The sequence below is a fragment of the Podarcis liolepis genome (assembly GCF_965112155.1).
Source record: "Podarcis liolepis genome assembly, chromosome: 17".
In the NCBI taxonomy this organism is placed as follows: domain Eukaryota; kingdom Metazoa; phylum Chordata; class Lepidosauria; order Squamata; family Lacertidae; genus Podarcis; species Podarcis liolepis.
In genome coordinates, this window is record NC_139571.1 from 1052472 (window position 1) to 1066912 (window position 14441).

The 14441-nt window shown below is 45.5% G+C and overlaps 1 protein-coding gene across 4 annotated transcripts in view; it reads right to left on the minus strand.

Annotated features, from left to right (window-relative positions):
* LOC310696681 (zona pellucida sperm-binding protein 2-like) overlaps window positions 1-13674 on the minus strand; it is a 31221-nt gene extending 17547 nt beyond the window's left edge. The window contains exons 1-9 of one of the 4 annotated variants that reach the window (XM_083482437.1): window positions 13435-13674; window positions 11834-11892; window positions 9821-9913; window positions 9241-9365; window positions 7763-7909; window positions 6952-7047; window positions 6671-6838; window positions 5885-5981; window positions 4457-4680 (exon numbers count right to left, since the gene is read on the minus strand). In XM_083482437.1, the coding sequence (XP_083338563.1) occupies window positions 4457-4680; window positions 5885-5981; window positions 6671-6838; window positions 6952-7047; window positions 7763-7909; window positions 9241-9365; window positions 9821-9913; window positions 11834-11892; window positions 13435-13649 (1224 nt within the window). In that variant the 5' untranslated portion in view covers window positions 13650-13674. Of the gene's footprint in view, window positions 1-4456; window positions 4681-5884; window positions 5982-6670; window positions 6839-6951; window positions 7048-7762; window positions 7910-9240; window positions 9366-9820; window positions 9914-11833; window positions 11893-13434 lie in introns of those variants that run through there. The other 3 variants (XM_083482438.1, XM_083482440.1, XM_083482439.1) reach the window with 3 other exon arrangements.
* Between the last annotated feature and the right edge of the window lie 767 nt (window positions 13675-14441).

Genomic DNA, 14441 nt, shown 5'->3' on the forward strand with positions numbered 1-14441 from the left:
GTATACAGGTCGGAGCTAAACAATATAAATTGAGAGCATTTGCAGATGACTTAGAACTGACGTTACAGGAGCCAGAATCTAGTACTAAAAGGGTTTTAGAATTAATTCAGGAATTTGGTCAAGTGGCTGGTTTTAAACTGAATAAGTTAAAAACCAAGGTCTTAGAGAAAAATTTAACACCGATTGAAAGAGATAGGTTTCAGAATGAGACAGGATTGACTGTGGTAAAGAAAGTGAAATATTTGGGGATTAACATGACAGCCAAAAATGGGAATTTATTTAAAGATAATTATGAAAAATGTTGGACTGAAGTGAAAAAAGATTTAGAAATTTGGTCAAATTTGAAGCTTTCACTGTTGGGCCGAATTGCTGTGATAAAAATGAATGTACTGCCGAGAATGTTGTTTTTATTTCAGACATTGCAAATTGTGGACAAGATGGATTGTTTTAAGAGGTGGCAGAGAGATATTTCTAGATTTGTCTGGCAGGGCAAGAAGCCCAGAATAAAATTTAAGATACTGACAGATGCAAAGGAAAGGGGTGGATTTGCCCTGCCAGACCTTAAACTATGAATCAGCAGCATTTTGCTGGTTGAAAGAATGGCTACTTCTTGAAAACACAGACATTTTGGATTTAGAAGGTTCTAACAATGTATTTGGTTGGCATGCATATTTATGGTATGATAAGGTCAAAGCTCATAAAGCATTTAAAAATCATATTGTCAGGAAAGCTTTGTTTAATGTTTGGATAAGATATAAGGACTTGTTGGAAAATAAAACCCCAAGGTGGCTCTCACCAATGGAAGCAAAAGCTTTGAGAAAGCTCAATATAGAGGGACTTCCGGGTTGACGCGATCTGGAAATGGCGGATTCCCTCCGAGCTGCGGAGGGAATCGGCTCTACCGAGGATGGGTCTTTGCCGCGCCGGCGACGCGGGGACCCTTAAAAACCGCAGGCGCGGAAGCCTGCGGACTGAAGACTCGGCGGGTGCCTTAAGCGCCCCCCCTGATTCGCAAAGAGCCTTTTTAAAGGCTGCGGAGGGGATACGGGGGTGGCGTGGCACTGAGAGTCGATCGCTACCTTGGTAGAGCGAAGCCGCGAGCCATGACCAGAGAGCGCTGACTTCCTTCCTTGAAAATTTGGACTGAAAGAATCACCCGTGAGTAAGACGGATTGGGACTTTAAAAAATTTACCCTAAATTGGAGACGACCGGGGGGTGTGCTAAAAGGAAGTCCGCACCCCCCCCCCTTGCAGACGATCTAAGTAACGACACAAGAGCTAAGCTGGAGAGCCTACCCTTGGCGGGGTGAGTGAAAAAGGACATTAACTTCCAAGATTTAACTAAAGGAAATTTTGGGCTGGAGAGCGGAGTTTTGGAAACCTTCCTTTTGTTTTAAACAACCCCCCCTCCCGGGCTCGGGAACGTCCTGCTTTTGTGCCTGCGTAAGAGCTGCGGAGTTTGACAGCTGTCAAAGCTGCCAAACGGGCGGTTTAAAGTGAGAAATTGCCATTTAAGATCCCTCTGGACTAAGACGAGTTATAATTGAGCTAAAACTGTTGGAAACAAAGTAACAATAATCAGTTAAAGGATTGTTGGTGAAAAGGCAAATAAGTAACCAGATTCCCCCTAGGGGGAATTCTGTGAAACTACAATGGATACAATGGCTGTGGAAGGAAAGTTACTAGTGGAAATCGAAAGGATGTTTCAACTGGTGGGAATCTTACAAGAGCAGAGCTTGGCCATGAATAAACAACTTGAGACTATGACCTTGGGAACAGGCAACTCTGCTCTTTGTATTGAGGACCTCAATGAGAAAGAATCCACAGCTGATTGGGAAACAATATCTACAGAGCTGGAAGAGACTAAACAACAAGAAAAAGAAGAAGTAATCCTGGGAAGCAACAACCAAAAGTTGACATCTGCGGAATACAAGCAAGGAGACGCTGGGAACATATCTACCACAAGTCTGCGAAAGACACAGAAGAAGAAGGAGGAGGTCCCAAGACAAAATGGAATACAGGAATTTAAAATAAAGAAATATGATTGGGGCCTCCGTTTGGACTTAGACTTTGAAGGGATAGACTTTGTGGAAATTCTTCAGCAGTTACTTTTGAATCTTCTTGTGGGAAGAGGATACACTTTGATGGTGAAAGAACTTTTCCCAGACTCGACGACTGACATAAAGGACTACCAACAGGACAGGCGAAGAGGGACTGAAAGAGATTTGAAAGCCTCGGACGTGAGGAACCCAGGCTGAGAATCTCGAATTTGGATTTTTATTGGGAAGGGACAAAAACCGGGGATGGGAGGGAGGGAAGAAGAGACTCTTATAAACTCTTAAGACTTCTAGGTTTGGTTAAGATGACTCTTAATTAAGATAAAATGAAAATCGATGGAAGAGAACTTAAGTCCAACTTATGAAAATCAATTTTTATTATAAAAAAGGTAATAAGATGAATAAGATTGTTAAGAGGAGAAACACCAACTTGCTGATATAATCTTGAAACTGGGATGCACGAGGGGAGGTGGGGGGAAGTCAAGGAACAAGGTTATGAAATGGGGATTTGCTGATTTTATACATGTTTTTGTCTTTTGTCTTCTTTGTGTATGTTTTGTCTTTATAAAAGCAGAAAACCAAATAAAAATTTTATAAAAAAGAAAGAAAGAGAAAGCTCAATATAGAGGCCAAATGGCCGACATACTGGGAAATTTTGGAACAAGACGGAGATAGATTGAAATTGCAGAGTTTTGAGAAATTAAAAAACAAAGTGAGAGACTGGCTTCATTATTATCAAATAATGGAGGCATATAATTTGGATAAGAAAATTGGCTTCCAGGTGGAAAAGTCAAAATTAGAAACAGAACTGTTAGAACCCAAAACTAAGAATTTGTCAAGAATGTATAATTTGCTGTTGAAATGGAATACTCAGGATGAAACGGTGAAATCTGTTATGATTAAATGGGCACAGGATGTTGGACATAATATTATGTTTGCTGACTGGGAACAGTTATGGACTACAGGTATGAAGTTTACGGCATGTAATGCCTTAAGAGAGAATATTATGAAAATGATATACAGGTGGTACATGACCCCAGTCAAGCTTGCAAAAATCTATCATTTGCCCGATAACAAATGTTGGAAATGTAAAGAAACTGAAGGCACATTCTTTCACCTTTGGTGGACGTACCCAAAGATTAAGGCTTTCTGGGAAATGATATATAATGAACTGAAAAAGGTATTTAAATATACCTTCCTGAAGAAATCAGAGGCCTTTCTCCTGGGCATTGTCGGCCAATTGGTGCCAAAGAAGGACAGAACTTTTTTTATGTATGCAACAACAGCAGCAAGAATACTTATTGCAAAGTATTGGAAGACACAAGATCTACCCACCCTGGAAGAATGGCAGATGAAGGTGATTGACTACATGGAATTGGCAGAAATGACTGGCAGAATCCGAGACCAGGGAGAAGAGTCGGTGAAGGAAGACTGCAAGAAATTCAAAGACTACTTACAGAAACATTGTAAAATTAATGAATGTTAGAAGGATGTTGGATAGAAACTAAGCGGTTTCCAGCTGTAATGCTTTAAGAGATATGAAAAAAAGGAGGTTTCACAAATGGGTAAAAGTTTAATGGTAAGGATTTGCTGAACTAACAAATCGAACTGGAATACAAAGAAGGGAGGTATGAGGAGGTCCGAGGAAATAAGTGTATGGAAGTTATGTTATTGAAAATTAATGTGTGTTTTTAACTGTTTTTTATTTTGTATGTTTATTTTTCTTTTTTCTTGTTATATCTTAAAAACTTTTAATAAATATCTTTTTAAAAGAAAACAACACACACATCTCTCTTTTGACTTGCTCTTTTGTGCAAATCTGATAGACCGAAAAACTTGTATTTCAATTTTTTAAAATAAAAAAGTCATGCTTCAAATTTGGCTTTGATGGAAAATTGTTGCACAATTCCACTACGAAGGTGCATGCATACTGGTAAACAAATACCTGCTGTCATGGCCACAATGGACCCCAGGTTTCCTGACCTGTAGGGAGAGGGGTTGGAATAACTTATTATGGGAAAGGGGCAGCACGGAGTGTGAACCAAGCCCATCTAGGCATGAAGAAATATTGATATTTTGGAGGCATAAAATGGAAAGCACTCATATGTTGACAATGGCGCACACACAAAAAAAATGGCCCATATAGGCATCGACACCTTGTATGAATATGCCTTGTGAGACAACCCCCTGCTGAGCCATTACAAACAATCCAGAAACTACCAGTAGATCCCAATCCACCTTCTGCCCACCCCTCTTGTAGAGTACATAGTTTAGGAGTGAAGCAATGTATGGCCATCCATTTGCCTCCCTGCCACTTAACAAATTACTCCCCATTCAAAAACACTTTGTGCTAGACCACTGAATGATCTAAAGCATCCAGGAACAACATCCGTACCCACCTTGTAGTTACCACCCGGTGCACCAATGGGCATCTTTAGTACAATAGCATCCTTGTCACTAGCCAGTGAGTATCCCCAACTTCTGATGTCTTGTGTAGACAGTTTGTCCAGGTTGACCCCCATGTCCACTTGCAGCTCCTTGACAATGCCAGCTCCAACCAGGAGAGGAGGGATGCTCTTGGGAATAGTCCAGGTAATTGTTTCCTTCGAGTAGTACACACCATCTGGCAGAGGGGAGAGAGGAGGGAGAGAGGGAAGCTTAGGGAGTCTCCAGACGGTCACTCTTTTGTGGGAGAGACTGAAGCCCATTCCAGAAGTTTAGACTTCCCAGTGAGTGGCTTAAAGGGTTCTGTTGCCCCAGCACAACAAAACCACTTTGAAAAAGAAACAGGCTCTTTGAGGGTCAGAAAGTGACAGAGAAAGGCACTGAAGTGTGGGATGAATGAATGAGCAACAGGAAGACACACTGCAAGCAAATTGGAATGAATGCAGGTTGGATGCTCATTGGCAAATAACTACCCAGCAAACAAATCAGAATGACAGAGACGGCATGTAATCTAACCTCCACATAAGTTTTTTGTGCAAGCAAACCAGGATGAATGTTAAGCAAACAGCTTGTCAGTGGATGGAGGAACATGCCAGTTTTGGCTCCTTTTGGGGCTGAATCCACTTACTTGCCTTTTGCTCTTTCTAAAGTCTGGCAGAGGTCCTTGCTTCAATGCTCCATGTCCAAGAGCTCCCCCCCCCCCCGCAAAAACCCACTATTTAAAGCTGAATTCAAGCAAATGTCAGTTCTGATTTTCTGCAGATTGACCATTTGCTCTGACTGAGCTTTAGGATTGGGTTTTCACAGGGAAAGCTCCAGAACAAAAAAAAAGAAGGGGGGGCACTCAGACACAGAGCTTTAAATTACAGACTGTGCCTGGAAAGAGTGGAGGGAAGGTGTGAATAAGTCCTTTGTTTCTCATTTTTCTAACCTCAAATTTAGTTCTCAACATTAGTTTGCAAAAGATAAAAAAGGGAAAGGCTAAGTCCACATGAAAATCGTTCAGCATTCACCTTGTTCTTGTACAATTGCAATGGCACCAACCTGAGTAGAGCTTCAACTGAGTTCCAGTGAGTTCTGGCAGTGAGTCGTCCCCCCCCCCCAATTTTCACTAATATGAATGTTTATGCACACTTTATCCCCAGTATAAGCAATGCTGTACACCTTACTTGTCTGAAGAACTGTACTGCAAAATTCAGAGAAGCATTTTTTTAAGTATAGCTGTGTTTGTTTTCATATTGTTTCAGAAGATGTGAAGAAGGTAGGTTCACCTTTCAATGCAACTGTTTTGAATTCCCATCAAGGAGGGAATCCAAAGCATGGAAACTCTTGTGGGCTTAAGGGGTCTACAGCTCAAAAGACAGACCCCCTTGTTTACATACCTATAGGGCAGGTCACTGCTGTGTCCACCATTAGGAGCATCCAGCGCTGCTTGTAGTAGGTGCTGGACCTCACAGAGGAGAAGGGAATCCCATTGACCTGAAAACAGAAGCAGCAGCTCCTGTCTCTGCCATTTCTCATGTTTCAGTGCCTCACAGCTCAGTCCCTTTTCCCGTGAACTAGCAAGAGCAGAGTTATTTTCAATGGCATTGCAGAATTAGGCACATGCCATTCAAATTGCGCTTAGTTTGCATCATTTATGTTGGCCAAATAGTTCAGCACCTCTTGTTGCTCAGTTCAAATCCATTCATGCCAAGTTAGTACAGATAATGAGTCTACATAAAGCCCTGGTCAAGGGTCTAGCTTCCATCACCATCATTAGTACTACTCCCAGTTTTCTACTTCAGTTGCAGAAATATATCATCTAACACTCAGAGAGACTTCCTAGCCAAGGCATTCTGCTGACTACATGCTACCCACCCACTACATTTCTCATTACTAAAGTGCACATTTTCCAAGCTCAAAAAGACACAGGTGTCCCTGGCCATGCCAGGGATGCTCCATGCTGAAGGGATCAAGGTAAATATATGTGCAAAATTTATCTTATGCAAGTTTTGTTTTTACTTTACAATTTTATAAGTTGCTTTACAGCTTGAGGCCATCAAAGCAGAGTAAAGACACACACACAAAAATACAACTCTTAATTCTACAAACCATTCAAACTCTTGCTGTTTCCTTCTGACATGCACCTCCTTATTTTTTTTTGGGGGGGGGGGTTATGCACTTACCTCCACCTTCTGAGCCTCAGTGGCATTGTAGGGAGCCCTGAGCACAATCCTCGTGTCTGTGGTGTTGACTCCATAGCCAGCAGCATGAGCTTCTTCCACCCGCATAGCCTTCCTCCTGGCATCCATGTGAAAGACGATTTGCCAGATGGAGGAGGCCCCTGCGACAGCCTATGGGGGAGGGAGGAGAGGGAAGAAATAATTTCAGAGTTTTAAAATAACCTCCCATAGGGAAGTCTGCTGCCCCCCAGTTCTTTCTCAGTTGTGGCAAAGGAGAGAGATACCTCCGGAAAGGCAGCAGCCCAGTCCTCAGGGGGACCTGCAGGTTGATCTTGAAGAAAGCCATCTGGGATTGGTGGTACGTTCCTTCTTACAGAGACCTTGAGTGGGGAAAGGGGACATTGTAATTGGGAGAGACTTCACAGCTACTCTCTGTACAGGATCTCCCACATGCCTTATCCGAGTCTCTCTCTCTCTCTCTCTCTCTCTCTCTCTCTCTCACACACACACACACACACACACACACACACACAGACACACACTTTGCAATTAGGATTTGCCAACTAAACATTTTTGCTTCTTCTGGCAACCGACATGAAATCAAGGAGCAAGGCTCCTGGCCTTTGAAGTGTATACCTCAAATTATTTTTGGCATCTCATATTTTTTTCTAACCTTTAAGCCTGCCACCCACCTCTCCCCATGTGCATCTGGAACACACAATTTTTCCTCCACATTCTACTCCCAGATCAACTTTCACACATGACATAAGCAGAGTCAGAGAGGTTCAAGAGCATTTTAGTGTACACTGTAAATACAGGCTGTGTACACCCCATACATTCAAAGCACATGGTTTCCCCCAAAGAATCCTGGGAACTGTAGTTTACCCCTCACAGAGCTACAATTCCCATCACCTTAAAAAAAAAGAACTGCAGTGCCATTGGGGGAATCTGTACACTGTGTCTGCAACCTCCTGCTCGAGGAAGTGAAAGTCTTCATGCTCAGAGACTTGGCTTCTTGAAAGGCGGCAGCAGATCTCAAGGTACGCCTCTCATGCATTTCAAAATGCTGCTTGGCTCCCTAATATAAAAATTTACCTCCATATAGTTTGCCTCACAGACTATTTCTCGAGGCTGCCACGGGCCATATGAGCAGCTCACTGGAACATTAAGCACCACCGTATGCTGCATCCCAGGGTCTGTCGCTGCTGTTATCTGGATGTTCAAAGTGAAGCGCTGGTCATCCTGAATGTGGGAAGAAGAGGACCAACAGTTAACCTGCATTAAGGGTTATGCTTGCGGTGGTGGAAGTGTTCCTCCCGCAGTATAGGATGAGCTGGATTAAATATGTAACAAACATTCCAGCTGCTCAGAGAACAAAGCTGCTAGAATGTCTGCAATCCAGCAATTATGCAAGAGGGAAAGTTGTCAGTTTGGCTGGAGAGAGAGGCCCTAGCCACAAGACAGTGTTTGGGGCGGGTCAAGGACTGGCATATGTTTCCAAGGGTCTTTAAAAGGAAAGCGGCTGAAGGACTTTATAGACACTGCATTAAGAAATGCCTACTAAAATGAACTTGACACAACATTTATTTGTGGATATTTTCAAATTTTAAGAGATTAAAAAGCACCTGCTTTCAGTTAGCTGTGCTTAGCTTCGTACACCTAGTGGAATAACTAGATGTCAAGGTGTTCCTGAGGACTAACCACAGGTGGCCTGAAACATAATACAACGACCCCCCTCCCTAGATGGCACCCTTGTTTGTATTCTTTGTATTCTCCTGCTTGTTTTAAATTGCTAGTCCTCATGGAAGCTACAGGGCATTGCATGCAGATCCAACTTTAAGATGCTCCTAAGACCAGGAACAGTGACTGCCTTATGTCCCAACTCCGTCACCTTCTTCTAGCAGTCTCCATGCTTAAGCACATACTTCTGCTCATAACTTTCACTCCCATCAGGAAGACTTATGGGTTCCAGGCACTGCACAGACTCAGATGCAGAATTCAAAGGCCATCACACAGGTTCAGCCGCTTTGGTCAGAGCAAGCAGATAGCACAGCTCTGGCGGGAGGTAGTTCTGCATGCTCTGGGCCATCTGAATGGTAAAATAAGGCCTCAGTGCTTCATAGTGCCTTGCCCTTTTGATCTGAAACGTCCCCAAGTCTCTCACAGGCTGTCAGCATTGCCTAGGCTTCAATCCACTCTGCCTCAACAGTCAATGGAGAATGCCCTAGTGCTGCCCATCCCAGTGGGCCTTCCTGTCAGCGTCAGTCAGCAGTATCAAGGAACTCCATTTGCAAAGGAACAATGGGGGAAATGGCTTTAAGGACCCAGCTGTTCCTTTTGGACTATGTCCACACATGATATCATAGATGACATCAGGCATGGGGGCAAGTGGGTGTGTTTTGTGGGGGAATCACCTCACAGGCCAAACTGGGACCCACGCCAGGCCTCATTATGTTGGCGGCTCCTCACCGCTGTGCAAAACAGTTTGTTTTGAGCATTAAGACAGCTTCCCATAAACAGTCCAGAAGCCTCTTCACAATCCCTGCAGCATACAGCTTAGCCTTATATCCCACCATCAGAGTATAACAGCCAAGCAGCGAGGCACGGAGCTCTATATTCCCCCAAACGTCTTGGGAAATGGTGTATCCACATTTTGCTGACTGGACCTCGTCTATAGGCCAGGGCCTGCCAAACTGGTCTGGAAGGACAAGAATGTAGATCATTAGATGAGGGAAAGGGAAATCGCTTCAGAATAGTTACCCACAACAGCATTGTGTGCCTTAATATTTCATTCTTTAACATACCTCATTGAGACCCTGCTGCAAACGTCTGACTGTGGGACAAGAGGCACCTACAGGCTGTGGCACCAGATACTCGATAGTTGGCCAGATGGGCTTTGCATGCTAACAAGAGTCATCATGCACCAGGAAACAGTCTTGCAAGCCTCAGTGATGATATCAGCCAATGCATCTCTGGAGAGGTTGTCTCAAGCCAGTGAAGCAAAGCAAACATCTGGCCACTGGCCAGAACCTGGTTAAGGCGCACATGCGGGACCCATGCACCCCCTCTCCAAAGGTGAAAGAAAGAATGTTACATGTAGAACAACGCCCAAGTCTTCTCTTCATCAAAAGCAGGAAAAGAAACTGAACTCACCAATGGCAGCAAAGCTGATGTACTTGTTTTGGAAATAGGCTGAACTCAATCGGAGTCGGGCAAGGCTGCCTAGACACTGCACGTTAACCTGATCTGAAGGGCAAGGAGATAACAAAAAATCAAAGTTGTTAGCAAACTGGGCACCGACCTTCTATCAGGCTCAAGTCAACATGGGAGCAAAACTCCTAAATGGTTCACAAGCCATGGTCCCAGTATCAGGTTGAGCCTCTTGGGGATGCTCAACACATCTATACGGGCTTGCTCCTCATTTCCCTTCCCTTGCCCTCCATCCTACGACTGCACCCTCTAAACAAGAACAAAGAGGAACAGCCAGAGGGGAGTTCAAAAGGTGGCAGCCCTAATTCCCTCCAGCGCCATCTAACAGTAGCCCACTTAATGACAGCCAAATCTTGTTTTCGTGTTGCTGTTCTTCAATAAGTCTTTCTTTACCTACCTCCATCTGTTCACAGCTGTGTTTTATGCTCCAGGTTGACAATGACATTCCAAAGGGTTTCCAGAATGTCTACTCCAGAAGGACCAGCATGGACTCTTTCTCCAAGACAAAGAGCCAAGATAGGAAACTGATTTGCTCCTAGGGTTGACTTCTGTGTTGCCCACCCTGTGAACTTCAGTTCTCCTTCTCCCTGGCCACATGAACTGGGTGGAAGATTGCCTAGTCTTTTTACACAGCAGCCCCAGGGCTCTCCCATGATATATAATGCACCCACTGAGTTTCCTCCTCTTGTGGGAAGACAGAAAGCAGGATCAGCACTAGATCCATTTTTGTGAAGTACAGTAATCCCTGACTACTGGTCTTGCTAGCTAGGGAAGATGGGAGCTGTAGTCCAAAAACAGCTGGAGACCCAAGTTTGAGAAATGCTGGTCTCGCTATTTGAGGAGGGGGGCAAAAGGAGCCAGGCTGCAGGGGCTATTTTGCGAATGGGCAGGGGAAGAAAAAGAAATGCAGCCAGTTAAGTAGGATGGGCTTGGGGTAGGAGTGGAAACATTGTAGAAGTTCAGTTAAGAGTGCCACATAAAGAGGGAACAGATCAATTCTTAAGGACTTGCATCCTTTGCTTCTACAGCAATCGGTAGACTTCTCTTCAACGCAAGTCTTCAAGACTAAAAATATGCCCTGAGCCAGCAGTGGAGAACCTGCCACCCTCTGGAAGTTGGATTCCACCCACTGACAAGGTGCAGCCAGCAGGGCCAGTGTCAGGGATGATGGGGGTTGTGGTCAAGCAACATGCAGAGGGCCACAGGTTCTCATTGTAAACTTTGGTGGGCAAAAACTCACTGAATTAAATGTACTCAGGTCCCTTGTGGCAGCAGATGGTGTATTTATTCATGATGTACTCTTTTCTGCATTGCTCTCAGGGCCTCAATAAGTCAGATGTTAGCAAGCAGTACAGTGGTACCTCAGGTTAAGTACTTAATTCGTTCTGGAGGTCCGTTCTTAACCTGAAACTGTTCTTAACCTGAAGCACCACTTTAGCTAATGGGGCCTCCTGCTGCCGCTGCGCCGCCGCCTCGCGATTTCTGTTCTCATCCTGAAGCAAAGTTCTTAACCCAAGGTACTATTTCTGGGTTTGCGGAGTCTGTAACCTGAAGCGTATGTAACCCGAGGTACCACTGTATATGCTAACTTAGAGTATGCTAGTGTCCCAAGTGCAAAGAGTAGCATTGCCTGCAGCTGGGTGGCTCTCAATGGGTCTGGGCTCACCCAGCAACTGTCAAATCTTGGCCAACCCATGACAGGAGCTGCAAGTATTATGATCATCCACTCCATGGCAGACAGACGCCTGGAAAAGGGCCGAGCTGCCAACTCCTGTCCTGTTTACTTTGCATGAATAAGCCGTTCAAGAGTGGGACACACCTTCTTTAAAGAGGAAAATGATGTACCTTCTTCCTTCCCTATTAACAGACTATTCACAACAAGAAGGAAATCAAGGGCATGCAAAAGCTTTGAAAAACACATTAGGCATTATATTCACCTAGCCAAGTGGTTTTTACCTGCTACAGGAACAAATTGAAAGCACACTCCAGGAGCCAGAAAGCCAAGAAGCAGCAACCTGAAAAGAGAATCATGGAACAGTGGTTGACGCTGCCTGCAAACAGTGGAAGGCAGACAGAGGGAGGCCAGCCTTTCCTAGGTTGCTCCCAGACTGTCACTCTTTTCTTTTCTTGTAATTTAATCTTAAACTGCCTCAGCTATTAGAAACCTGGCAAAACACGGAACAAGAGTGGGGGAGCCAAAGGGAGATAACACCAAAGATGGTTCTGCATCTTTACCGTTGCTCCAGAAGGGTAGAAGCAAAACTATAGGCGCAGAAGTAGCAAGGGAACAGATTTCAGCTACATGTTTGGAGATGTTGCTTAACAGCAAGAGCCATTCAACAGTCTTTCATAAGATGGCAACATCTCCTTCACTGGAAGTACTTAAGCACAGCAGGGGCAGACTTTGGTAATATGGCGCCCTGAGGGAGGGCAAATTCTGGCACCCCCCTAAATATTATTTTCATGCCATCCTTGCTCTCACATGCTCTGTGCATGCTCTCAAGTGCACTACATCATAATTGTGGCAACTCAATTGCCTGTCTGGCTGGGGCCTAATTTTGAGTTGGTCCCCATATAAACAAAGGTTTTTTTGGTTGTTTTTGTTGTTGTTCTTGTGTCTCTCCTTGGCTTGGTGTCCTGTGCAAAGGAACCACCCGCACTGCCCTAAATCTGGCACTGAGTCGAGGCTTGGCAACCACCTGCCAGGGATACTAGCTGCAAGTTTCCTGAACTGAGCAGAGGGCATTGACTAGATGAATCCCAAGATGGCTTCCAAATCTGGAAGAGTTTTGCTCTGGCATCTTTGCTAACAAAGTTTTCTATTAATCTGGAGCATGCCCAATGGGCTGTCTCCTCTTTCTCTCGGGGTTGGGGAGTCTGGGGTGGGAGGGTGTGAAAAGAGCAGCCGGCTGGGAGGAAAACAGTCTGTGGAGGAGAGAAGACTAAGGTGTTCCAGGCTAGGACACTCTCCACACCCCAGTTGCTACACATACCCACGAGAATACTGAGCCTTAGCCAGTGGCCCAGCCATTAGGCAAGGTGAGGCAGCCACCAGAGGCTGCCAATAGTGGAGAGGGAGAGAAGGCAGAGCGCCCTGCGATGGTTGGAGACCACAGGTGTATGGAGGATGTAGCGCCTGACCTGCAAGAGTTATTTGCAGCTTAATCACAAATATATCAGAACAGTTTCCATAAGTGAAAAACCTAGTGAAAACATAGAAATCAAGACGACTTTAAGAAAGAGCAGGCTAGAAAACCAGTGAAGTCAGATGTACATAATAGCATCGCCTGCCTGGCCAGGGAGTCTCGCTTTAACAAAAACGCTTCTGTCTGTCTGAACCGACTGGCCGTGGCTTCCCGGAGTAGAAGCAGCGGGGGTGCGGAAGGCAACGGGACTCCTGGGGGCAGCCCTACAGCCAGTAGGTTCAACAGGAAACCTCCTTTATCCGTGGAGGGGAGTTTGCACCGGGCGGCCCCCGCGCAGGAAACCTTGCTGGCCGCTCATTCCAGTACCAGAAGCGCCCCTCTCTCTCACCTGCCCCCCCCCCGCCGACTCACCTGGCCGCGGGGCTCCAGCTCCCCATCTTGCCGGACCAGCAAGGCGTCCCCGACCCTCCGCCGCCGCCGCGCCCCGCGCGCCTTTCAAGGGCTCCGCGCCCGCCCAGCTGCGCCCAATTAGCAGCTGCCCCGCCCGCGCAGGAGAGGCGCTGGCCGGACAGGAGGGGGCGCGCAGCTGCCCTTTTCCTGGGGGGGGGGGAGCCTGCGGGCAGCATCTCCGTCCCACCTGGTCTGGTTTTCACCCAGAAAGAGTTGCTCCCCTGTCCTCCTCCGCCTCCATGTGGCCCAGGGGGGAGGCGGGGGGGGGGCTTACAGTATTTCAAAACACAAGCTTCCTCCAGCAGCTGCCTGTTGTCTTTCCTGCCCTGTCCATATTCACCCTCAGCTAACAAATCAGAAAAGAATTCCAAGCGTTTCATCAACCAGTCCTGCAACTGCATTCGAACCATACATCTTCTTCATTTGACCTTTTTAGGCCACCCTTCACTGAAATCATTTCTGGGGCTGTACACATCATTAAAAAACTGCAGCACCTAAGAACAATCTCTGAGTATCTCACAGTCTTCACTTAATGCAACTGTTGAAGAGCAGAACCCTATTAATCCGTTACTGCTAAAGGATTCCTCATGATTCCCATGTCACCCTGAAGACTTTATTTCTTATTTCAGCCAAAATTTAAGGGACGTTTGCTGTTAAAATGTCTACCAATCAAATCCCATCCATGTCTGCTCAGAAGTAAGACCCCCTGAATTCAATTGGGCATGCTCCTCTGTAAGTGGGGTTAGAATTGCAGACACATTCCACTGTCTCTTGAGGCAATGCCAACAGCATTACATCAACAACATGCTGCAGAAATAGTCCTGCAAATAACGAAAGAAAGAAAGAAAGAACACCAATTTGGACAAGCACTTGGCGAGAGAGCCACCACCTACACTTCTGACTGAAGCTTCCAGAAGCTCACCAGATGGGCCACATGATCCTTTGCATTCCAGGGGACGCACTCAAGA